The 24,295-nt window shown below is 37.6% G+C and overlaps 1 protein-coding gene across 3 annotated transcripts; it reads left to right on the forward strand.

Annotated features, from left to right (window-relative positions):
* The first annotated feature begins 1,390 nt into the window (after window positions 1-1,390).
* On the forward strand, window positions 1,391-24,295 carry pcnx2 (pecanex 2). 3 transcript variants are annotated; one of them, XM_067386198.1, is made up of 34 exons: window positions 1,391-1,543; window positions 1,987-2,186; window positions 2,373-2,487; window positions 2,704-2,740; window positions 4,128-5,195; window positions 5,266-5,410; window positions 6,867-7,009; window positions 7,140-7,218; window positions 7,312-7,447; window positions 7,613-7,755; window positions 7,843-7,996; window positions 8,083-8,115; window positions 8,199-8,370; window positions 8,463-8,573; window positions 8,692-8,783; window positions 8,929-9,038; window positions 9,134-9,239; window positions 9,653-9,745; window positions 9,901-10,051; window positions 10,133-10,274; window positions 11,533-11,710; window positions 11,953-12,061; window positions 12,490-12,619; window positions 13,049-13,107; window positions 14,105-14,320; window positions 14,397-14,650; window positions 16,488-16,721; window positions 16,926-17,029; window positions 18,102-18,246; window positions 18,366-18,596; window positions 19,370-19,644; window positions 19,726-19,886; window positions 21,912-22,333; window positions 23,236-24,295. In XM_067386198.1, exons 1-34 carry the CDS (start codon window positions 1,391-1,393, stop codon window positions 23,371-23,373), a joined length of 6,039 nt encoding a protein of 2,012 aa, XP_067242299.1. In that variant the 3' UTR covers window positions 23,374-24,295. The 3 variants fall into 3 exon arrangements, with proteins under 3 accessions (XP_067242299.1, XP_067242300.1, XP_067242301.1); XM_067386199.1 differs by having other exon boundaries at window positions 23,239-24,295; XM_067386200.1 differs by lacking the exon at window positions 23,236-24,295 and having other exon boundaries at window positions 20,895-22,010.

A 24,295-nucleotide genomic window follows, 5' to 3' on the forward strand; every position in this document is an offset into this window, starting at 1 on the left:
CTCGACTGACCCTAGAGGAGAGAAGGAAAAGGGGGAAATGGATTGGTTACAGGAGTTCACGTGACACTAAGCGTGAGCGCAAAACAAGTGGGAGCTACGAATTTTTCTTTTTTTTTTCTTTCTTTCTATATATATATATATATATATAGGCTAAGAAACGTGTATATATATGTATAAGTGATTATATGTATATGTATAAGTGATGCTTTGCCTTTATTATCATTTCATTTTATGTCATTTACATTTTTGATATGTACTTGTATTTTTGATACCTTGGCATTAAAAAAAAAAGCTTTTCTTTTTTTTAATCTGTGATGTTATGGTAGCCAATACTTCTCAAGATTTATAATGCCTGTTTGGAGAAACAGTCTGCTTTACCTTACAGTTTATAACATGCAGTTTGTAATTAAGATACAACTCAGTATTGTTTATAGGCCTACACCTGTACACTTATCAGATGATTTCAACTGAGGAAATTAAAAAAACATACATAAAATTCCTATAGCTTAAAGCACATAGGAAGGCGTTATCATCATGAGATATAAAGAGTAGGCTAGGCCTTTATTTTTTTATTATATTAATTCAATGACTATGAAGAAAGGGAAAATGTACAATCTGTCTGGGTCCACGAAGAACCTTCAAAATCCATGGAAGCTTTCCATTGCACAAAAGGTTCTTTATAGTAGAAAAATGTTCTTTAGATTATTAAAATGTTCTTCACACACTAACAAAAAAGACAGTCATGGCCAAAATATTGTGGTGTGTGTGTGTTTATATATATATATATATATATATATATATATATATATATATATATATATATATATATATATACATAGCCTATGTGTGTGTGTGTATAATTGTGTTAAAACATGGAATTTTTTAATTTTGTGCACAAATTTATTGTGTATCATAATAAATATGTTAAACTGAGCAAGGCTCCTACTGTAAAATTCTGTAGTGCGAGTCAAATTAAATGCTATTTATGTAAAGTTTGAGATGCTGTCCCGCTTCTCTGGCTCTGTCTCAGTACAGTTGATTTTCCATGGCTCTTGTCTTATAGCCTCACAGGGTGGGGGCGCATGACTCAGTGAGCAGCAGAGCATCACTATGAATCAGTCCATTCCTCCCTCCTCTCCGTTCATGTGAAGCAAGCGCAGGAGGATGCTGCTGGGAGCCTTTCACCGCACAAAACCAATGCTTTTATGTTGGGAAATAGGGAGCCAAGGCGTGGACGATGAAAAAGAAAAGTAAACGGCTTCTAGGAAGGATGTAGAGGCAGCTTCCGTAAATATGTAATCGTGCGTTGGGGCAGCGAGTCGAGGACGGCAGTGGTGTGAATTCGCAGCTTGCAGCATGATATATTTGTAGCGACCATTATTGCAAAAATATGGGCTCTCAAGTTGTGCAAACGCTACGCCAAGGAGTCTGGGCTTCACTGACCGGTGGATGGTATCATGATCCAGACCAGAATAAATTCAACAATTCATGTCACCTGTATTTATGGATGTTTTTGCTTATGCTTCCATTATCTCTTCATTTGGTGAGTGATACAATGTCGCAGGCCGCCGATAATACTGTGCTCTGCTGATATGAAGCATTGAATGCGTTATAGCTGCAGAAACCTTACACGAAATGTTTCTCTAAACGAATTAAATGGATTTACGCGTAAAATGTAATGAATATTATATGAATTTTGGTGTTTATGCTCCTCGTAGCTGCTGGCACTGTCGCATTTTTCTTCTGCATAGCTTCCTGTACAGGTGATTAACGCATGGCAGCCTGTGTCAAAGCATTGTTCAGCATTTACAGTAGAGAAACATATCGATAGGCCTATATATTAAATGTTTTTGGTCAGGAAATTACAACCATAAAAAAATGATTATTGTCATTATTATTTAGAAAATACATAATAATAATAATACAAATGGTATTTTACAGTTGATCTATATATGCTCATATATATCTATATCTATTTTCCCTCAGGCTCTTCCACCCACCACTACTACCCTCAGTATCTACTGCACCTCAGTGACAGTTTTCTTCATTGTCATTAAGATGGTAAATTACCGCCTCCATCTGATGTTCGATCAGGGCGACATTGTAGCCCAGAATAGTGTGCCTGACATCAGCAAAGGTGTAGACAAGAAAAGCAACGCATCTGATTCCTGTCTTCCATCTCTGAGGTAATCATTTGTACCATTTATTGATTGCAATATCATTTTGCAATATTATTTTGTTAACGGCTATATTTTGCCTACTAAAACAAAAACATATTTTTCCTGTCCTAAAAGCTCATTAACTCTACTGCCAAAAGTAGAGTAATATTTGTCTTGTAACCAGACTAAAGTCTGAGTTGTTTTAATTCACAGGAAGAGCAGCACAGTTCCTGACAGTGTTGCCACATCAGTATTGACCAAAAACAGACCAAGTCCAGTGATACAGGTCACAGTGAAACAGACTGAAACAGACCCTGGACTGATTGGAGTAAGTATTACTCTCAAGATTTTATGTAATATAATTATTTATACTTTTTTTTTTAAATATTTTTTTTTTTTTTTTACAAAATATGTTAATGGTAATTAGTATAACAGCAGCACTTTGAATGCAAATCGTGCACAAATACACAAATCTTGTAGTGAATATTGTGTGCTTTACTAATATCATTTTTTTTGTTTAACCTGCTTTCGAAAAACTGTAAAGGAGTGTCCAAAATCTGAGGAGCTGAAAAACATAGAGGGTATGTACCAACTTTAATTATAGCATTGGCCTGGTTTCACTGCAGTGGAAGAGATCCTCACAATTCTGGGAACATGCTGTGCAGATACATCACTGTAAGTTTCAGTCACAGAGACAAGCATATGAACTGAGGAATAACTTGACTACTCTCTATCTCTCAGTTACATGTCACACTGAGTGTGACATCCTGCCAGGACCTCTCAAAAAGAGCTGTCAGCTTTGCCTAAATACAGCTTTACACTTACATTGTGAGGGTCTCTGACTGCATCTAAAAAAGATATTTCAGAATATTTTATTGAATTTAATGAAAAATAATATATTTTTGTAATGTTTTATTTAATATAATTTTATAAAATACATTAAAAATACACACATAAATAATGGTGGTAAGCACTGTGGTTAAAGGGTTAGTTCACCCAAAAATGAAAATTCTGTCATTAATTACTAACCCTCTTGTCACACACGCAAGACCTTCGTTCATCTTCGGAACACAAATTAAGATATTTTTGATGAAACCTGAGAGGTATATGACTCATCCATAGACAGCAATATAATCAACACTTTCAAGGTCCAGAAAGGTACTAAAGACATTGTTAAAACAGTTGACGTAACTGCAGTGGTTCAACTTTAATTTTATGAAGCAACGAGAATACTTTTTGTGTCATGCTGCTCACGTGTGCAGCTTTGGCCAATACTGAGCCGGCATTCGAACGTAAACAAGCCTTCACTGTGCTTAGTGCAGCAACTGCATAAGGATAATTACAGGGAAGAGAAAAGAGATTGTTGAATAAAGTTGTTATTTTTGTTTTGTTTTTGCACACAATAAGTATTCTTGTCACTTCATAAATTTAAGGTTGAATCACTGCAGTCACGTCGATGGTTTTAACGATGTCTTTAGTACCTTTCTGGACCTTGAAAGTGTTGATTTTATTGCTGTCTATGGGCAAGTCATATACCTCTCGGATTTTATCCAAAATATCTTAATTTGTGTTCCGAAGATGAACAAAGGTCTTATGGGTTTGGAACGACATGAGGGTGAGTAATTAATGACAGAAATTTCATTTTGGGGTGAACTAACCCTTTAAAGCATTTTTTGACATCAACCAACAGGATTTAGCATCTGGTAGCTAGATTGAGACATTTCAGAATAGTTTTATAGTTTTATAAAATACATAAAAAGTATACAGTAGTATGTACTACTTTTTGGTTGTTGTTATACAGTATGTAATGTTGGTTTGCATTGATTAGAGTAACTTCCTGTGGTTAAAGCAGTTTTTGACATCAACAGGGTTCAGCATCTAGTAGCTAATTCATTTCAAATCTATCAAAAACCATATGTCCATCTGAGATTTTAAACATGCTGTTTGTACACTGACTGGCATTTATAGGTCAGAGTGATGCTGTCTGTAATGAACCATCTAGGCCAGACGCGGAGGAGAGACTCACCCCCGAGGATGTGTTCAGTCCCAACACTGACCAGTCCGCCCCACTCCTGCAGGGAGAGCAGATTCCTTCAGCCCACAGAGACAAAGCTGACGATGATCTACCGCCTTCCCCTGTGAATGAAGAAGACACTTTAGAGGAGAAAGACAAACCCCCCACTGACCCCAACAACAATAATACCTCTTTAGAAATCACACGAGATGCCGACGATAGAGGAAGACCTGTGGAGAATTATTGCTCGGATGAAATTGCTGTGGTGCTGGTTGACAACTCGAGTCCCTCGACTCACCTGGACGAGAGCGATACGGTGAAGATCATTATCACAATGAGCTGTGACCCACAAACGGCAGCAGAGCTGGAGGAGTCCGTAAAACTGAGCATCTTAGAGTCAGCTCAGTCCCACCAGGGAGAATCCGACTGTCCTGTCAAAATTCCTGTCATCACGTTTGATTCACCTCACGAACTGGAGGAACCCTCTGGCGATGACGAGAAAGAAGGTACGCCGGTTCCAGGAGACAACTCGGTTCAGGAGAAGTCCGAGCATCAAGACAGTCTTCTTGCCAAAGAGCCAATCAGTTCTGACTCTGCTCAAGAATGCAAAGAAATAGAGAACAATGAGCATGAGATACTGATCTTCAGCCCCCAACTGACCAATAACAGCTCTTCAGGCATTGATGTGAACTCCCATCCTGATGAAAACGACCCCCCTGAGCTTAAACTGGATGCTGATGGATTCTTGCAAATTCCATCAGCATATATGAGATGTACCCAGAATGGAAGAACACATGCTAGGGGACTCAGTATCGACAGTGGACGAGATGCTGTCCTCATTAGCCATAGAGCTAAAGATAAGCTCAGTACAATGACCTCCTCTAAATCTGACCTAGAAGCCAAGGAAGGACAGATACCCAATGAGTCCAACTTTGTTGAGTTTGTGTCTTTGCTGGAGTCTATCAACAACACCAGATTTGGGGGAGGAAATGAGGCCGAGGAGGAGAAGGAAGAGAGAAATGGTGAGTGGTGATTAATGCAAGAGACTGTATTTAAAATTGTTACTTAAATTAATGGTCTAACTCCTTTCAGAGCAAAGCATAACGGCGGAGAAGAACTCTGATGTGTCCGAATCCACGGGACAACAACAGGAGCGTCCAAATCCCCCAAACAGTCTGGCTACAGATACAATGAAAACTATTCCAGGGACTCTCATTCCTATTGTCTCGCCTGAAAGGTGGGTATTATGTAAATCACTTTGGATAAAATCATCTGCTAAATCACTACTGATATTTACTTCATTTTTAAATATAATTCTGAACAGAAGCATGATATTTATACAACAGATATATATATATATATATATATATATATATATATATATATATATATATATGTAAATATCATGCTTCTGTTCAGAATTAGATTTAAAAATTAAATAAATATCAGTAGTCATTTAGGAAGGACGCATTTAAGTATGGAGACCCGGCCTAAAGGGACATGACGATGGGAAAAAAATTGAGATGGGAGGAAAAATTATATTTTAATGCTTTTGTGTTCTCTCGCAAATCTTGTGTGAGAAACTATGGATCCCCTCGCAAAACTTTTGTTATGGACAATGAGTTGGGAGGAAAAATTGCTTTTGCAAATGAAAGCAAAGTTTCTTGGGGGAACATAATACATATGCAAGATAGAACAAAAGATTTGCGAGCAAATGCAGGGAACGTAACACTTATGTGAGAGAATAAAAGCATTTAAATATAATAAGCATAAAATATAAAAAGCAATAAAATATTTTAGCATTGATAATAATAAGAAATGTTTAATCAAAAAGGGACCTTAGAATGATTTCTGAAGGATCATGTGACACGGAAGAATGGAGTAATGCTGATGAAAATTACAGGAATAAATTACATTTAAAAAAATATATAGACCCCTTAAAGTTTGTAACCATTGCAACGTTTCCTGGTGGGCGGGGCTTAGCTGGAGGCAAAAAGAGACGCTGGACTGGAATGTTGACAAGCGTAAGCTAGCATGTCTTAAGAGGGATTTATTAAACATGGATGCAGAAGAAGGTTCAGAACTGTCCGAATATGTACAGTCACTGACTCTGCGGGACCGTGACAGCTATTTTTGTAAATTAACTCAAGTTTTGAAGTGTGCACTGCAAACACGAGCATTATTTATGATAGTCTCCGTCCAGTCTGTACGCCGTATTGCATTCAACCACAATTTGTCTTCTTGATTTCTATGAAGGAATGTCTGCCGGGATCTGGTAAAACTTTAGTTTTGAACCAAAAGTCCTGTTCCTTCTATTCTGGCAGCCAAAAACACAACAAGACGACATTTTAAAGTCAAAACCTCAAATTTTTAGCGTGCCTGCATTGAGTTCTTCCTTATGTTTTGCCTCCAGCTAGAGCGGTGACGTCGCAGTGACGTAGGCGATTAAGGGGTCTATTGAATTCAAAGATCAAATAAAAGCAGCCTTGAAGAGCATAAGAGACTTTCAAAAACATCAAATCTTACAGACACCAAACCTTTGAATGGTAGTGTGTGTACCCTCTTAAAAATCATATGAAGTTATTAATACAAACTCTCTATACTATAAAAATACCAAACTGAATTCCAGGGATGTCAGATGAAAACACAAGTCCATGTGGAAAAAGTTGGGTACATTTTCTCTGTCTTCACAGTCCACAGACAGATAAGGAGAGGGACCCTGATTATGATTCTCTGCCCTCACAAACGTCCCAGTCAGAGAGCTCCATGCTTCAGGTCATCTGCAGACCAGAGGCTACATCCAAAGAGGAGGTTTACACTTTTCACACTGTTCACAGTGAGTATAGTTGACAGAATGAAACTGTAGTGCATTATATGCAATGTCTTATATATCTGTTGTTTGTGCATGTATAGCTGGACTAGTAGAGGAGCATTTGTGATGCTTTTAACATGTACAATATATACAGGAGAGAGACCTCGGAAACTGTACAATGAAAGAGCTCTAAACTTGCCCCTTGGTGCCGAGCTCATCACCGGCAACATATGGTACCGTATCCTATTTTTCTTTAAAAAGGAAAAAATTAAGTTTAAAACAAAAACAGCTATTATAGAGTTATAATTTTATTATCTCTTCATTAGTGATCTACTCTCCACGTCCTCTAACTCTGAGTGCCAGGACGGTTTGGTGGGAGGACCCTCTGAATGCCCATTCCAGCGACGCATCCTTCCAACTCGCCGACTCCGACCCAGGAGAACCCATCCGGAAATTTTCCAGGTGTAGAATCCCTCTTTTCACATATTAAGCTGGCTCTCACACAACACAGTGAACAAAACACACAGAAAATATGTTTTGTTTGGGGGTTAAAATACTGTATCTTAAAGGATAGCTCGCCCAAAAATGAAAATTCAGTCATTTACTCGCCATATTTCTCATGCACAGGAGGAGGACTCTTTAGACGAATCATCTGAGACATCAACCCAAGAGAAACCCTCAAGAAAGCTGTACTACAAACTAAAGGTTTTTCCTGGGAAATGGGTGAACATATTGTATGATCGGCTAACCTTGCTGGCATTATTAGACAGGTGAGTGCGAGAATGAAAGTGTCTTTTTAAACATCACTGTGCTATTCAGATACCATAAGCACAGAAAGATGCCAATTGTTTTTGCAGGAACAAGGATATGACCGAGAACATGGTGGCTGTATTCTTAGCTTTCTTGGTGGCTTTTCTGGGGTTTGTGCTTCTGAATGAGGGCTGCTTCAAAGACATCTGGGTCTTCCAGTTCTGCCTGGTCATTGCTAGCTGTCAGTATTCCTTATTGAAGGTACTGCATTCCTCATTTTATAGCCTGTCTTTGCTGAAAATAAATCTACTGCTAGGCTGCCTGCTAAAGCCTCTTATGTTTTATAGAGTGTTCAGCCAGATGCAGCTTCACCTACTCATGTGAGTTTACTAGGGAAGCATTCAAGGAAATTTCATGTGATTATTGTGATTAACAGGATGAAAAAAGCTCTCTTTTTTTACAGGGCCATAATCAAATTGTCATCTACAGTCGTGCTGCATATTTCTGTATGTTCTGTGGCCTTATTTGGATTTTGGAGATAGTGTTGAGAACACCAGACCTCCCTGTGTCCACCCTCTATGGCATCACAATAGTAACGTCAGACACCCTTCAGTACGTGCAAGACATTTTAGTCGGTAAGTGTGTTGTGAGTTGAAACGTTATAGATGGAAATTGTTGCACAGTCATTTTAAATTTGATGGACATGTTATTGATCTGATCTTTTCAGGGTTTACATACTGCTTTCCGGTAATGTTTCTTCTGGGCCTCTTTCCGCAAATCAACACCTTTGTTATATACTTTTTAGAACAAATCGACATGCACTTTTTTGGAGGTACAGGTCCGTATCCATTATAAATATATATATATATTTTTTTTAACTGTTTTTTTCCCTCTCAAAATGTAGATGATTAGAAAAAGCTAATCAGAGGAAACTATTGTTTCTCTTTTCTGCTTAGCTGCAACTGGACTCCCATCTGCAGTGTACTGCATAGTACGGAGTCTTATAGCACTATCTTTACTCTACGGATTCTGTCTTGGCGCTTTGAAGGTACGATCTGTCAACATGCATTTAATCTACTGGAATTAAATGGTGCAGTACACTCAAAAAATTAGTAGATCAATATATACTTGATTTTTTAATGCGATGCAAGATAGATTATACGTTCGTGATGGCAATGGCATCTTCTGTGTAGGAGCCTTGGGATGAACAGCACATTCCAGCACTTTTCTCTGGTTTCTGTGCCCTGCTAGTGGTCCTGTCCTATCATCTTAGTCGACAAAGCAGTGATCCATCTGTGTTATTGTAAGAACACTTTCCACAGATCATTTGGTTAAGAACATTTTGAACTTCTGCAATAGTTTAGACTAAAAAACATATTTATTTGTCTTTAATCTTAGCTCATTGATAAAGTCCAAGCTGATGCCATCACTTGGACATGGTGAAGAGGAGGAGGAAGAGGAGGAGAGCATAGACCCTCTTCCTGAGAAACTCAAAGGTTCAGTGGTGGGTATCTTTGATTTATTAAGAGAATTTTGAAAAATTATTTTATTTGACTCAGGCATCAACAAGAGTAATCGGATGTACACTACCATTCAAAAGTTTGTGGGCTGGTAAGATTTTTCCGCTTAATATTTTTGCAGAAAACATACATTTTTTTTTGGGATGAATAAAAAGTTCAAAAGAACAGCATTTATTTGAAATAGAAAACTTTTGTAACATTATAAATGTCTTTGCTGACATATTTGATCAATTTAATGTATCCTTGCTGAATAAAAGTAATTATTTCTTTTAAAAAAAGAATACAATTTTACTGACTCTAACAAACTTTTAATGGTATAATGTAGTATTTGCATCCAAGGATCCATGTATTAATCCTTATTTATTTCTTAAAATACATTTATAATTTTATGTTGCAGAAAGAGATTTTACTGTCAGATCTGGTTATCTGTATTCTCGCCTCAGTTTTGACCTTTGCAATTACTGCCAGCACGGTTTTCCTGTCTCTAAGGGTGAGTTTCTCCTACTTTTAAACTTCTTATACACGTCATCTTAAAAATCATAACCGAAACTAAACTATCATAGAGAGACAAAGAGTCAGTGATTATATGTTCAATTCAGTTTGCAGCCTACATATCAATTAACACTTTGATTTTGTCACATACAGCCATTTGTATCCATAGTGCTGTATGCATTAGCAGCCACTGTGGGCTTTGTCACCCACTATATCATCCCTCAGTTACGGAAACACCATCCCTGGCTGTGGATCTCTCATCCTGTGCTGAAGAGTAAGGAATACTCACAGTTTGAACCCCGAGGTCAGTTAACTACACGTCCGTGACATGTCTACTGTCATTGATGTTCATATTAATATTAATGTTAGTATACTATTTTTTCAGAGGATGCTCACTTGATGTGGTTCGAGCGTCTCTATGTGGGGCTGTTGAGTTTTGAGAAGTATATTGTCTACCCAGCCATTGTCCTGAGTGCACTTACCAATGATGGCTTCGCCCTCAGCCATCGTAAGAAACTAGGAATACAGTAAGTATCGTTCCTCTAATAAATATTGACAATTTAAAGGGTTAGTTCACCCAAAAATGAAAATTCTGTCATTTATTACTCACCCTCATGCCGTTCCACACCCGTAAGACCTTCGTTAATCTTTGGAACACAAATTAAGATATTTTAGTCGAAATCCGATGGCTCCGTGAGGCCTCCATAGGGAGCAATGACATTTCCTCTCTCAAGATCCATAAAGGTACTAAAAACATATTTAAATCGGTTCATGTGAGTACAGTGGTTCAATATTAATATTATAAAGCGCCGAGAATATTTTTGGAGCGCCAAAAAAAAAACAAAATAACAACTTATTTAGTGATGGTCGATTTAAAAACACTGCTTCAGAAAGCATCGGAGCACAAATGAATCAGTGTATCGAATCTGCTGTTCGGAGCGCCAAAGTCACGTGATTTCAGCCGTTGGCAGTTTGACACGCGATCTGAATCATGATTCGACACACTGATTCATTTATGCTCCGATGCTTCCTGAAGCAGTGTTTTGAAATCGGCCATCACTAAATAAGTTATTTTGGTTTTTTTTGGCGCTCCAAAAATATTCTCGTCGCTTTATAATATTAATATTGAACCACTGTACTCACATGAACCGATTTAAATATTTTTTTAGTACCTTTATGGATCTTGAGAGAGGAAGTGACATTGCTTCCAATACAGGCCTCACGGAGCCATCGGATTTCAACAAAAATATCTTATTTGGTGTTCTGAAGATTAATGAAGGTCTTACGGGTGTGGAACGGAATGATGGTAGTTTTGGGTGAACTAACCCTTTAATACAGATATTGTAAAAATATTATTAATTTTTTACTCTTCAGTCAATCCCATAATGTATATTTTAAACTAATTTTTTTGCTTTTATATTTAAGCCTCTTCTGCTCACCAAGTCTATATTTGATCAAAAGTAGAGTAAAAACAGTAAAAGTGTCAAGTATTATTACAATTTAAGAAAAATTTCTGTGATGGCAAAGCTGAACTTTCAGCAGCCATTAGTAAAAAGTTTATAGTGTCACATGATCCTTCAGAAAAAAATTCTACAATGTAGAATATAATATAGAAGCAGTATTGGTAGAGTACCTTCCTACAACACATTTTTCTGATCATTGTGGTGGTGTTAGCAGAAGTTAGCATCAAGCTGCTGTGTCAGAGTCACCTGATTAGTGTTTGCTGTGCTTGGCTGTGTGCTGCCTCTGCACCTGAGTGGCTCAGGTGTCTGTGTCTCGCTCCAGCTGTGATGTCTTGTTGATGACAGTTGCTGGGATGAAGCTTCTTCGTGCCTCCTTCTGCAATCCCAGCTACCAGTTCCTCACGCTCATCTTCACCATCATCTTCTTTGAGTTTGACTGCAGCAGTGCCTCTGAAACATTCCTGCTCAACTTCTTCCTCATGTCCATCATCTTCAACAAGGTCAGTGCTATGGGATGGATGGACATTAGTGCATTGAAACACTCATTTACGGAGTCCTAAATATTCCCTGCCTTTTGTGATAATTTAGTATTCATTTTCCAACTTAGATAAAAATGACATGTCAATTGTGCCAGACTATCGTCTGAAATAGCTCTCAGCAGACAGTACATTTAGTAACTAGTCCCAAAATAACTGCCTTTGTTGTCTTGCTGTCTTACAACAGCTCTTTGTTTTGTCTACAGCTTTGGGATCTTCTCCACAAGCTGCACTTCATTCTGGTGTATATCGCCCCCTGGCAGATAGCATGGGGTAGTGCATTTCATGCATTTGCACAACCCTTTGCTGTACCTCATATCCTTACAATCTGTCCAGCTTGAGTGTGTATATTGGTAGTACAGACCTAGTACTATGTTCACTCCTAATTTTACAAAAACCTATTTATGCAATGAAAGAAAATGTTGAAAATATGTAATAATTATTATTATTTCTGTTACGTTGACACTGTATCTTTTTTGTCAACAGAATTAAATAATTTGTTATTAAAATCAGGATTTCCGGGCAGTGCTTATAAAGCAGAATGAAATGGTAACAATGTAAAATTCGGTTAAATGTAATTTCTTTATTTTTCAGGTGAGATTTCTCAGGAAACTTATTAGTGTCAGGTTGTATGAAAATAAATTGCTTATAGCCCCTTTAAAGGACTAATGTAATATGGTTAAAGTATCATACCTCCACATGCAGCGCAAATATTTAGTTTTTTCCTTGACGGAGCAGCTCAGATTCTGCCATGCTGCTGCTGCAGACGTTAATCACAACGCTCTTCTACACTCCACTCAGCCCCTTCCTCGGAAGCGCTATTTTTATCACCTCTTATCCACGGCCTGTAAAGTTCTGGGAGAGGAACTACAAGTAAGTTGCCTGTTATTTCCACATGTACATGAAATATGCATGTAGCTTCAAAGTGACGTAATGCAGACTGCTGCATTCTGGTGTGCATCTTCAAGGGCACTTCAAAAAGAACAAGTGCATTTATCATTGATTTGAAAACAGCCGTTGATGCAAGACGTGTTGGACATGCTCTTGTATTGTTTCCACTGGGACAAAGTTCCTTCATGGTTGATGGGCTTTATCTGAAGTCCAACAGCTTGTAGTAGCAGAGAGAAAGCCACACAATGTTGAATTATTGATGTAGATTCCAACCACAAATGTGATGACACAGAATGTTTCTGCTGTTGATATTAAACTTGAATGGTGGCGCAGGTATCAGATAAATGGAGTGTTTGGCGTGACTGTGAATATTTCATTTCATGAACATTTCTTTTGATTTGACATTTTCAGCACCAAACGAATTGACAACTCCAACAGCCGACTGGTGTCTCAGGTTGACAAAGAGACTGGTAAATATTGTCTTTATCTATTCATGTCTTATCACACGCTTAATAAACAGTCGATTGCTGTCATTTTCTCACCGTCATGTTGTTCCAAACTTTATTTTAAGTAAATGAGAACTGGTATTGTCAAGCTCCAACAGAACACAAAAAGCACTGAATGTGGTCTACAAGACGTGTGCACAATATTCCAAGTCCTCTAAACAATTTATTGCAGTGGTTCTCAACCTTTTTGACTCCAAGGCCCCCCTTTGTCCAAGACAGCATTTGAAGGTCCTCCTGTCAAGCTGATCTTTTTAAAAAAATGTGATGTAAGTTTAATGTTGTACATCTTTTAGTTTTTTTTTTTTTTTTTAGGATGTTAATTTAGATTAAGACAAATGGCCCTTTGGTTGAGAAACACTGATTTATTATTATTTTTTATTTATCATTATTATTTATATATATATATATATATATATATATATATATATATATATATATATATATATATATATATATATGCAAAATTTTAATTATTTTAAGCTGCATATTAATATTGTATCATTAATTTGAATTTTAATGCTTGTATGTAGTTGCTGAGCAATTCCTAAAGTGGTTCTCGCACTTAGAAGACACTTTAATTTACCCACTTTGGATTTTAATACATTTTATTTTTATATTTAATGCTATTTATATATCACTTATATTTCATATTAATTTGATTGATTTTATAATTTTATTTTTTGTTTTTATTTACATTTTTTACCAGCATATTCTTCAAAAAAATGATCATCGAAGACAAAGTCATACAGAGCAATAGATTTCCACATTTTCATTTTTGGGTGAACTGACTATCCCTTTAAGATACGAAGGTTCAGTTTCACTGTTTTAAACACAGTTTGAACTCTTTGAGTATGTCAGACATTGTTTTAGGATGTAATGTCTCTACTGTTGCTAAAGACACAGTGGTTTCCTCTTACATTTTTAAATAAAAATGTTGAGAGATTATATGCTCACCATGTAGGCTGTGATGACAACAACCTCAACTCAATTTTCTATGAGTACCTGACGCGCTCCTTGCAGCATTCTTTATGTGGGGACCTGATGTTGGGCCGCTGGGGTAATTACTGCGCTGGAGATTGCTTCATCCTGGCTTCTGACTACCTTAACGCACTTGTTCACCTCATTGAGGTTGGCAACGGTCTGGTCACCTTCCAGCTACGAGGCCTGGAGTTCAGGGGTAAATGGTTTTAATATTATATAGTCATATTGTTGTCAGTGTTCCTTCTCCTCACTCTGGTTTCTCATTTCCTCAGGTACTTACTGTCAGCAGCGGGAGGTGGAGGCCATCACTGAAGGTGTAGAGGAGGATGATTCTTGCTGCTGCTGTGAGCCGGGTCATTTGCCCCATGTGCTTTCCTGCAATGCTGCTTTCAATCTACGGTGGCTGGCTTGGGAGGTGACCACTACTAAGTATCTGCTGGAGGGCTACAGCATCAGCGAAAACAACGCTGCCACCATGCTGCAAGTTTATGACTTGCGCAAGCTGCTCATCACTTACTACCTTAAGGTACCAGCAACGCTACTGTATGACTGTTACATTTTAGAAGAGAGAAAAAGTTGTAATAGTTTTATACAGTTCTAGTTCACATTTTTCTTAACAAGTCTTAATGGTTAAATTAACCGTTCTTTTAGAACTATTAGTAAAGAATAGATATTTGATATTATATAACATTTAAAACATTTCTTGCAAAAGGTGTATTAAATGCTATCTAATAATTTATTATATATATAAAATACTACTGACAAATCTAAAAACACACATCTTGAACAAAATGTTGTCATATAAACAACCAGGCAGTCACTAACTATAGTTGCTAACTAAAGGCTGGCAAACACTACATGACTTTTAAAATCAGAACAGATTTTAAAACACTCTGCATCATGCTAAACAACTGAGGATGACATTCTGAACACAACAAACTCACAGAAACACTGACCTCATTGCTAGGACAAATGAAAACAATTTGGGCCAGATTTACTAATAGCTTGCGCAAACCCTTTTTTGGCATTAAAAACAATTATCAGTATTTACTAAAGACACCCATGAAAAATCAGCGCTGAAAAGGTCTGGACAGGGTTATTTTTGCTGTTGATCTTATTGCATATGCATTTGTAGGAGTTTCCCTTTCAGACACAAAATTTATGGGAGGAGAGTATTTAAATGAATCATAAAATCATGCATAGTGATTTACTAAGATTTGCGCTAGTCAATTTACTAGTATTTGCGCTATTATTTAACACACACAAAAAAGCATGTCTTAAACCAGATGCTAATTTGCTAATTGGTTGCGTTTGTGTTCTTTAATTTGCGCGTCATTGGAATTGTCCACTCCCATTGGCACTTTTTTGGAATTGCACTTTCACACTCTTTTGCCCTGTTTAGTAAATGTGGCCCTTTGTGTGTCCCAATTTGCATACTTATGCACTATTCTATTACTTACTATGCACTATTCCATTACATACTTATGCACTATTCCATTTTGTAGTATAAAGATTGTGAGTAGTGTGACTAGTGCGTTCACACTGAAAATTCCAAAAAGTGGAAAATTCCACTTTAAATACCTGAATGATGCACTTATTTAAAATGAAGTGTGGAATGTTGGACACTTCATGTCACGGTTTTCCTTACGTAGCAGAGGGAAAGGGGCTATCAGACTTTGATGTAGGATGACAAAATAACCTTATTAAACTCATTCACTAGACAGGAGAGTACATAGTTTTAGTGCATAGTATATAGTGAGTGTGTCATTTGGGACACCACTAATGTTTGTTTGATATCCTCTGACTGGATGGAATCATAGTCTGAAGCTAGAAAATGGGAAAATCTGTGCCCATCACACACTCCACAATTTTATGTGAAATCTGACTGGCTCTGACATTCGGCAACTAGCCACGAAACCTCCAGACTATAAATTGAGACCAAAAGTCATGTAGTGTATTCCAGCCTTAAGTTAACTACTGTATCTATATCTCACAGTTTGTTTTAAGCTATTTGGTTCAACAAAAAGAACCGACCAAAGAACCGTCTTTTTCAGCAGTGTCACTATTGAATAAGTAGTGTGGCAACACTGCGCGAATATTTTAGTGTGCTGCATTCTGTCCACATCAATGGTAGAATGAATGTTTGAGAAACATTCACTTATTTTTATGGAATCGCTTTAAACCCCTTTATACAATGTAATAACACTCTATTGTTCCCACTTATCTAATAAGTTAATGTAAACACATAATTTCTGTCTACATATAAGGTAGCTACAATGTTCTTGATAAACTGTGGCAGATTTATTTTTTTATGAAGTGACATCAATGACACTCACATCTGTATTTTCAATTTTAATCTTTAGAGTATCATCTACTACCTGGTGATCAACCCCAAGCTGCAGATATGGATTAAAGACCAGTCCATGCACGAAGCCCTGCAGTCTTACACTAAATGGCATCACATTGAGAAGGATCCGGCTGTGTTCAGCATGAAGATTGATGAAGACTATGTCCACTGTCTGCAGGGGGTCACCAGAGCCAGCTACTGTAACATCTACCTGGAGTGGATTCAATACTGTGCCAACAAACTGGAGGAGGTGAGGAAACACAAATGGCATTAGAGTGAGTGAAAGCTGATACACTAAAGGACGACTTTGAGAATGCAATAAAAAACAGTGTCTGGCTGATTTTAAAATGGTGCATAAACTTGGGACGTACCTTTGGTAGGGCAGTTGAACTCTTCTTTACATTTCCACAATGTTAAGGTGATCTAAGCCCAAAGTTTTGTATTTTGTCCTCAGCCAGCGGACAGCGATGAAGATTCTCCCTTGGTTACTCTGTGTTTCGCTCTATCTGTGCTTGGACGGAGATCCCTCAGCACAGCAGCACATAACAGATCCAACAGGTACACTTCCAACATTAGCGATGTGCACTTGAATACTCAACAGTAGGGGTGTAACGGTACGCGTATTCGTACCGAACGGTTCACAAGGCAAATCCCAAATGGAAGTGATCATCCCTATGCCCTATGTGATCATCCCTATGTGAGCAGGGTATGCGCGTGCCGTATGTAGCCATTTGGAATACACTTGGCAAGGGGAGCAGCGTAATTTCCTCATTACCTTCAGCTGGGATGTTCCTGTGACAACGCAGCACAATGTGGGTCAGCAGATGACGCTGTTTTAACGGCATAATTCCTTTTTCTTTTTTTTAGCCTAACTGCTGCAAATAAAAAAATACATTTTATATATTTAAAAAGTTTTTAAAATATGATATATAATATAAACACTAATATATATAAAACTTTTAAAAATATAAATTGTATATGTATTTATGCCGGCGCTTTGTTGTCATGGGAACATCCCAGCTGAGGATAATGGCACTGCTCCCTTTGCCAAGTGCATTCCGAACGGCTACATATGGCATGCATGCACCCTGCTTACAGAGGGATGATCAAATAGGGCATAGGGATGATCACTTCCATTTGGAACTTGCCCTGTGAATCGTTCGGTACGAATACGCGCACCGTTACACCCCTACTCAACAGACAAAATACTTCATAAAAGATAATGGTTGCTTTAATGGATGTCAATCAGAATCAAGAATACCAAATAAAATGTGTACTGCCATAATAAGGGCTGGTTCACACAGAACGTTGTTTTGCTTTGAAAAATGCAAGATGCGGGCAGTGGAATGGGGAAAAAACTTGCGTGTTTTTAAAAGTTGAATTTATTTGAACTTGAGCGTCACGTTTTTAGAACGGCACGTCATTCGCCAGGGGCTGCACAAGACGCGAACTCAATGGTCAAAGGCATCCGTCTAGCACGTTTACATACAAAAACAAAGGAAAAGTAGCGCAGTGGTGTGGAAAAATGCGTTCTGTGTGAACAGCCCCTAAGAGATTTTACGTTTGGCATCATTGGCATGAAACAGAAGTTGCAATAGCAAAATTTTGAATTTCATGGTTTCCTCTACAGTCTGGAATCATTCCTCTATGGCTTCAACACGCTGTTCAAAGGTGACTTCCGCATTGCCGCCAAGGATGAATGGGTCTTTGCTGACATGGACCTGCTGCAGACAGTTGTGGCCCCAGCCGTGAGAATGAGTCTGAAACTCCACCAGGTGAAATGACTGGACAGTGTTTTGGATATTACCCAACATGACTATTAACATAACTATAGCATAACTGTTCACAGTCTACTTGCCTTTTGGTACTATAATCTCAATAATTTCTCATACAGGACCACTTCACAAGCCTGGAGGAGACTGAGGAGCCAGCCGTGCTTTACGAGGCCATAACCAATTACAGAACCAGTCTAGTGATATGTCATGAGAGCGACCCCGCCTGGCGAAAAGCAGTACTTTCCAGCCGAGACACACTTCTCACGCTTCGTCACATGGTGGATGAAGGAGCAGACGAGTACAAGATCATCATGCTCTACAAACGACATCTCAGCTTTAAAGTTATAAAGGCAAGACAGCAAAAAATATACATACAGTACTGTGAAAAATCCTAATCCACCAACAAATGTTGTTTTAGCAATGGTATAATGACCATATATAATTATTTCTCAGTTTTTTCATTAGAATATAACCAGAACATACAGGAAATTTGTATGCAGTATTAAAAAACAGAAAAAACGAATGGCTTCTATAGGCTAAAGCATTCAGTGACCACCCCTTACACTTGAACAATAGCATGAACCTGGCTCTCTTAATGGAAAAGGACTGGAAAGCCAAGAAAACTTTCAAAATCTGATGAGAAGTTTCTCAGATTTTCTTCTTTGAGAAACTGGAATAAGTCCAGGAGGTCACACTAAATACTGTATATTATATATATATATATATATATATATATATATATATATATATATATATATATATATATATATATATATATATATATATATATATATATATATATATATATATATATATATATATATATATATATATATATATACTTTTTGTAGTTCATTAGTTTTAGTTTGTAGTGTAGAGCTCATTTATAGATTTAGTATATATAGCATGAAATAATTTCATGGAAATAATGATGGAATAGAATATGCGCTATAATTCAACTCTTCTAAAGCCTAACAATTGCTTTTGTGAGGAACCGAATGAAATTAATGATTTTAGGTCACTATTCAGTATTTGCTCTGAAGATATTTAGGCTAAATAGATTTGTATGTTTATTATGTTCTAAGACTGATAGTTATTAATTTATCTCTGTCTTTTCATTCAGATGAATAAAGAGTGTGTGCGAGGGCTGTGGGCAGGTCAGCAGCAAGAGCTCGTCTTCCTCCGTAACCGCAATCCTGAACGCGGAAGCATCCAGAACTCAAAGCAGGCGTTGCGAAACATGGTGAACTCCTCCTGTGACCAGCCCCTGGGTTACCCCATGTTTGTGTCCCCACTCACCACCTCCTATATGGGAACTCACAAGCAGATCAGGAACATATGGGGCGGTCCTCTCAGTTTGGACAGCATTCGCACTTGGCTGCTCTCCAGGTGGTTTCGGTATGTATAAGGCATTAACAGGCTCTTTCTCTGTTTCTATAGTCTGAAAATGTTTTTTTAAACCTTCCTTGCCTTTTTTAGGGTGAGGAAAGATAACCTTACCAGCTGTAACAGTGGCATGAACATGGAGGATGTGGATTGTGCTGGTTCCTCCTTAAGTCAAAATCATAACTCTGCCACATCCCAGAGCCTAAGCTTGTATCACGGCCGTCCTCGCAGCTCCCAATCGAGACACCACGGAGGTCAGAACAAACCCTGGACACTATATAAATGGGTAGTTTGTTGTCCTAAAGAATCCATGCATCATTCGTTCATTCATTTTTTTAAATAATATTAAAAGTAGAAACATGAGAAAACAGTGCTTTTTTTGTTTACCTTCAGAGGTAGAAAATTAATAAACAGCTAGAATATTCAATCTTTACATGTGGGCGGGAATGAAACGCCTCTTTCCACTGATTGGTCAAGCTAAGATCAAACTGTGCCATCATCAGTTGTTCCTTGGTTCTGCCCAACAGAATAATAATCCTCCACTACTGTTGTATGGATTCAAACTAAATTAAAAATGAAAAAGGTGCCGTTTTCTAATTTTTCTACTTTCAATTTTACATAAAAAAAAAAAAAAATGAACAAATGATACATGGATTTTAAAGCCTGGAAGAAAATTTGTTAAAATCATTTGAAATGATCAAAAATTAAATGATAGACATTAAAAATATATTATGATATAAAATATTATATAAATATGGTTTAGTTTTACCTAAATTGAAAACCATACAAAATGGAAAATGGGAAATATTAAACAGTGACAATTAAAACTATTTATATCCAATCCAATTTATATCCAATTACCTTAACGATTTAAACAACAATTCTATTCAGTATCTATATACAAATCTGATTCCAAAAAAGTTGGGACACTGTACAAATTGTGAATAAAAATAGAATGCAATGATGTGGAAGTTCCAATTTTCAATATTTTATTCAGAATACAACATAGATGACATATGAAATGTTTAAACTGAGGAAATCTGTCATTTTAAGGGAAAAATAAGTTGATTTTAAATTTCATGGCATCAACATCTCAAAAAAGTTGGGACAAGGCCATGTTTACTACTGTGTGGCATCCCCTCTTCTTTTTATAACAGTCTGCAAATGTCTGGGGAATGAGGAGACAAGTTGCTCAAGTTTAGGAATAGGAATGTTGTCCCATTCTTGTCTAATACAGGCTTCTAATTGCTCAACTGTCTTAGGTCTTCTTTGTGGCATCTTCCACTTTATGATGCGCCAAATGTTTTCTATGGGTGAAAGATCTGGACTGCAGGCTGGCCATTTCAGTACCCGGATCCTTCTTCTACGCAGCCATGATGTTGTAATTGATGCAGTATGTGGTCTGGCATTGTCATGTTGGAAAATGCAAGGTCTTCCCTAAAAGACACGACGTCTGGATGGGAGCATATGTTGTTCTAGAACTTGGATATACCTTTCAGCATTGATGGTGCCTTTCCAGATGTGTATGTGATGCAGTGCCGTCTAAGGGCCCGAAGATCATGGGCATCCAGTATGGTTTTCCGGCCTTGACCCTTACGCACAGAGATTGTTCCAGATTCTCTGAATCTTTGGATGATATTATGCACTGTAGATGATGATAACTTCAAACTCTTTGCAATTTTTCTCTGAGAAACTGCTTTCTGATATTGCTCCACTATTTTTCGCCGCAGCATTGGGGGAATTGGTGATCCTCTGCCCATCTTGACTTCTGAGAGACACTGCCATTCTAAGAGGCTCTTTTTATACCCAATCAATTGACCTAATAAGTTGCAAATTGGTCCTCCAGCTGTTCCTTATATGTACATTTAACTTTTCTGGCCTCTTATTGCTACCTGTCCCAACTTTTCTGGAATGTGTAGCTCTCATGAAATCCAAAATGAGCCAATGTTTGGCATGACATTTCAAAATGTCTCACTTTCAACATTTGACATGTTATCTATATTCTATTGTGAATGAAATATAAGTTTATGAGATTTGTAAATTGTTGCATTCCTTTTTTAATCAAAATCACAAAATTTGTACAGTGTCCCAACTTTTTTGGAATCGGGTTTGTATTTATAGCATTTAAAATTCCCAAAGGAAACTGTGTTAAATTACTTTCCAGTTTGGCCTACAAATGGATGCCATGACCTCAGCAAGAAATGAATATCATCTTGAAATTAATGTTTTCCATAAGAGAATCAGAAGAATGTAATGCTGACATTCTCTTTTCCATGCAGCTCACCGGGAGTATCGCAGTCGCTCAGTGCAACCTCAGGGCCAGCGGCCCCCCGTCACCAGCCGATCAGGCCCCATCCTGGACAGCCAGCACGGCTCAGCATCTGGAGGCCCTGGGCTGGTGCAGCGCCTGTCCAACAGCCAGCTGTCCTTCAACACTTCCTCCATTGCCTCCGTCTTTTCCCAGGTGCCTCGTTTGTCCACAACAGGGCCTCTGGCTTCTGCCGGAGGTCACCATCGCTCCAGCCAGGTGTCTTCCTCCAGCTCCACGCTGAGCCTGCTCTTTGGCAAACGCAGCTTCTCCAGCGGTTTGGTCATCTCGGGCCTCTCTGCAGCTGAGGGGGGAAACACCAGCGATACGCAGTCCTCAAGCTCTGTCAACATCGCCCTGGGCCCATCCTGTCGCTCCAGTCGCGCAACACAGGTCAGATGACGTTTTTACAATGATATATGAAACATTTTGTTGTTAAAGCATTTTCAAGAAACAAAAGCTTGCCAGAATAGACCACTATTAGCCTTCAAATGATATCAAGCACATTTTGTCCATTTCCACCACATGCTAATTCCCCATTTTTATCATCAATCTACACTGACAAAGCAGAGGCTCATAACCTTTAAACATTTTGAATTTATATTTTTGTTCTTTTAAACTTTGTATTCATCAAAGAATCCTGAAAAAAATTATTTTACACAAAAATATTGTTTGCAACTTGATAAGAATCGGCAAATTAGCATATTAAAATGATTTCTGAAGGATCATGTGACACTGAAGACTGGAGTAATGATGCTGAAAATTCAGCTTTGCCATCACAGGAATAAATTACATTTTATAATAGAATAGACAACAGTTATTGTAAAGTGTAATCATTTTTTTTGTGTGTAAAGTGTAATCATCTTAAAAACATCTTTAAAAATCTTACCAACCCCAATCTTTCAAACAGTAGTGTATAATTACACAAGTTCTGGAGAAAAGGTGGATTCTTTAGGGATTCTAGATACACCTTACATGGTAAAGTTTCCACATGGTTAAGGTTATAAGATGTGCTGTTAAGAAAAGTGTTTTCTTTGGAAGTTTTTTACATATTTTATTTGAATAATGTATTGTATACTATTTTGAGTTAATTTTGGATCCAGGATACACTTAATCATCCTAAAAATGTTTTCCTCACTCTTCTTCCTCCTGTTTTTCCTTTTATCTTTATTCTGTATCATAAATAAGCTGCCCATTGATTTTGATTTTAACAGATTTGGAATGGAGAGGGGAAAAGTATTAAGTTATTGCTGAAACAAATCCAACTACATTTTTAGCTTGTCCTTTCTTTTCAGCAGTGGACATCAGAGGCGTACGAGAGCATAGATGCCACCTCCACCATAGCCACAGGACCCAAGGTCCAGAGCACAGACAAAAGCCAAGACGACTCAACTTCAGCCTTCCATGAGGCTCCGGAGCAGATGACCATATGAGACCACAACACCAAATGCCTCAGCCCAGCATGATCAAACTCCTGAGCTCAAGTAATGTACATTACAGACGTCTTTTTGTAAAACAAAACATCTGCCATGTGTAGAACTGTAAGTATCCTATTTAAGGGAAAAGAACCGCTCTTCCAAAAAAAAAAAAAAAAAGGGGTCAGAAGCTTGTTACTCTCCATCTCTGAGATTAAACAATGGAATTTGATGACTACAAGAATTTACGTTTGCACCTTGAGTGCATGCACCTCATGAACAACATTACTCACAGCAGTGATTATTTTTATAGACTGGCAAATTAAGAACTGTTGTTCAAGTATAAGTAATGTAAGATCACATGACTAAAGAAAGTGTCTGGTATGGTTGCATAGTAGTTTTCTTGCACACTGCTGTTTTGAAATGTGTTGTGATCCAGATGTGTCATTGTTAGATATTAACATACAAGCGCTACAAGGATTCTGAACTGGTTACTGATGCATTAAAAGCAGTGACAAGAAAATGTAATTTCTGTAAATCGCCTAAAAACAACAACTAACAGTAGCCATATTCACTCTTTGGCACATAGTGTGTATGCACCTTTTCCTCTAATATTTTACCATTAGTACAATGATTAATTTGGCCCCTGGAAAATTGATGTATGGCAAGCACAATCTAAGAGATGAAGACTGTGTACTTTATAAATAAAGTCCTCCAAGAACTAAAATGAGTTTCATGGATCTGGAGCTATACAGTAGTTGCCAAAAGCAAAATGTTTTGCGTTTTTTACTATGGGAATTGTGGGGCTTCCATTTATTATGTGACACGGGGGTCTGTATGATGTGTTGTAATATCAAATATTTCATGGTGAGTCTAGCCCTTTAATAATATTTGCATATTATAATGCTCCTATAAATAGGGAGACATGAAAAACCTAAAA

This window comes from Chanodichthys erythropterus, chromosome 5 (assembly GCF_024489055.1).
Source record: "Chanodichthys erythropterus isolate Z2021 chromosome 5, ASM2448905v1, whole genome shotgun sequence".
Lineage (NCBI taxonomy): Eukaryota > Metazoa > Chordata > Actinopteri > Cypriniformes > Xenocyprididae > Chanodichthys > Chanodichthys erythropterus.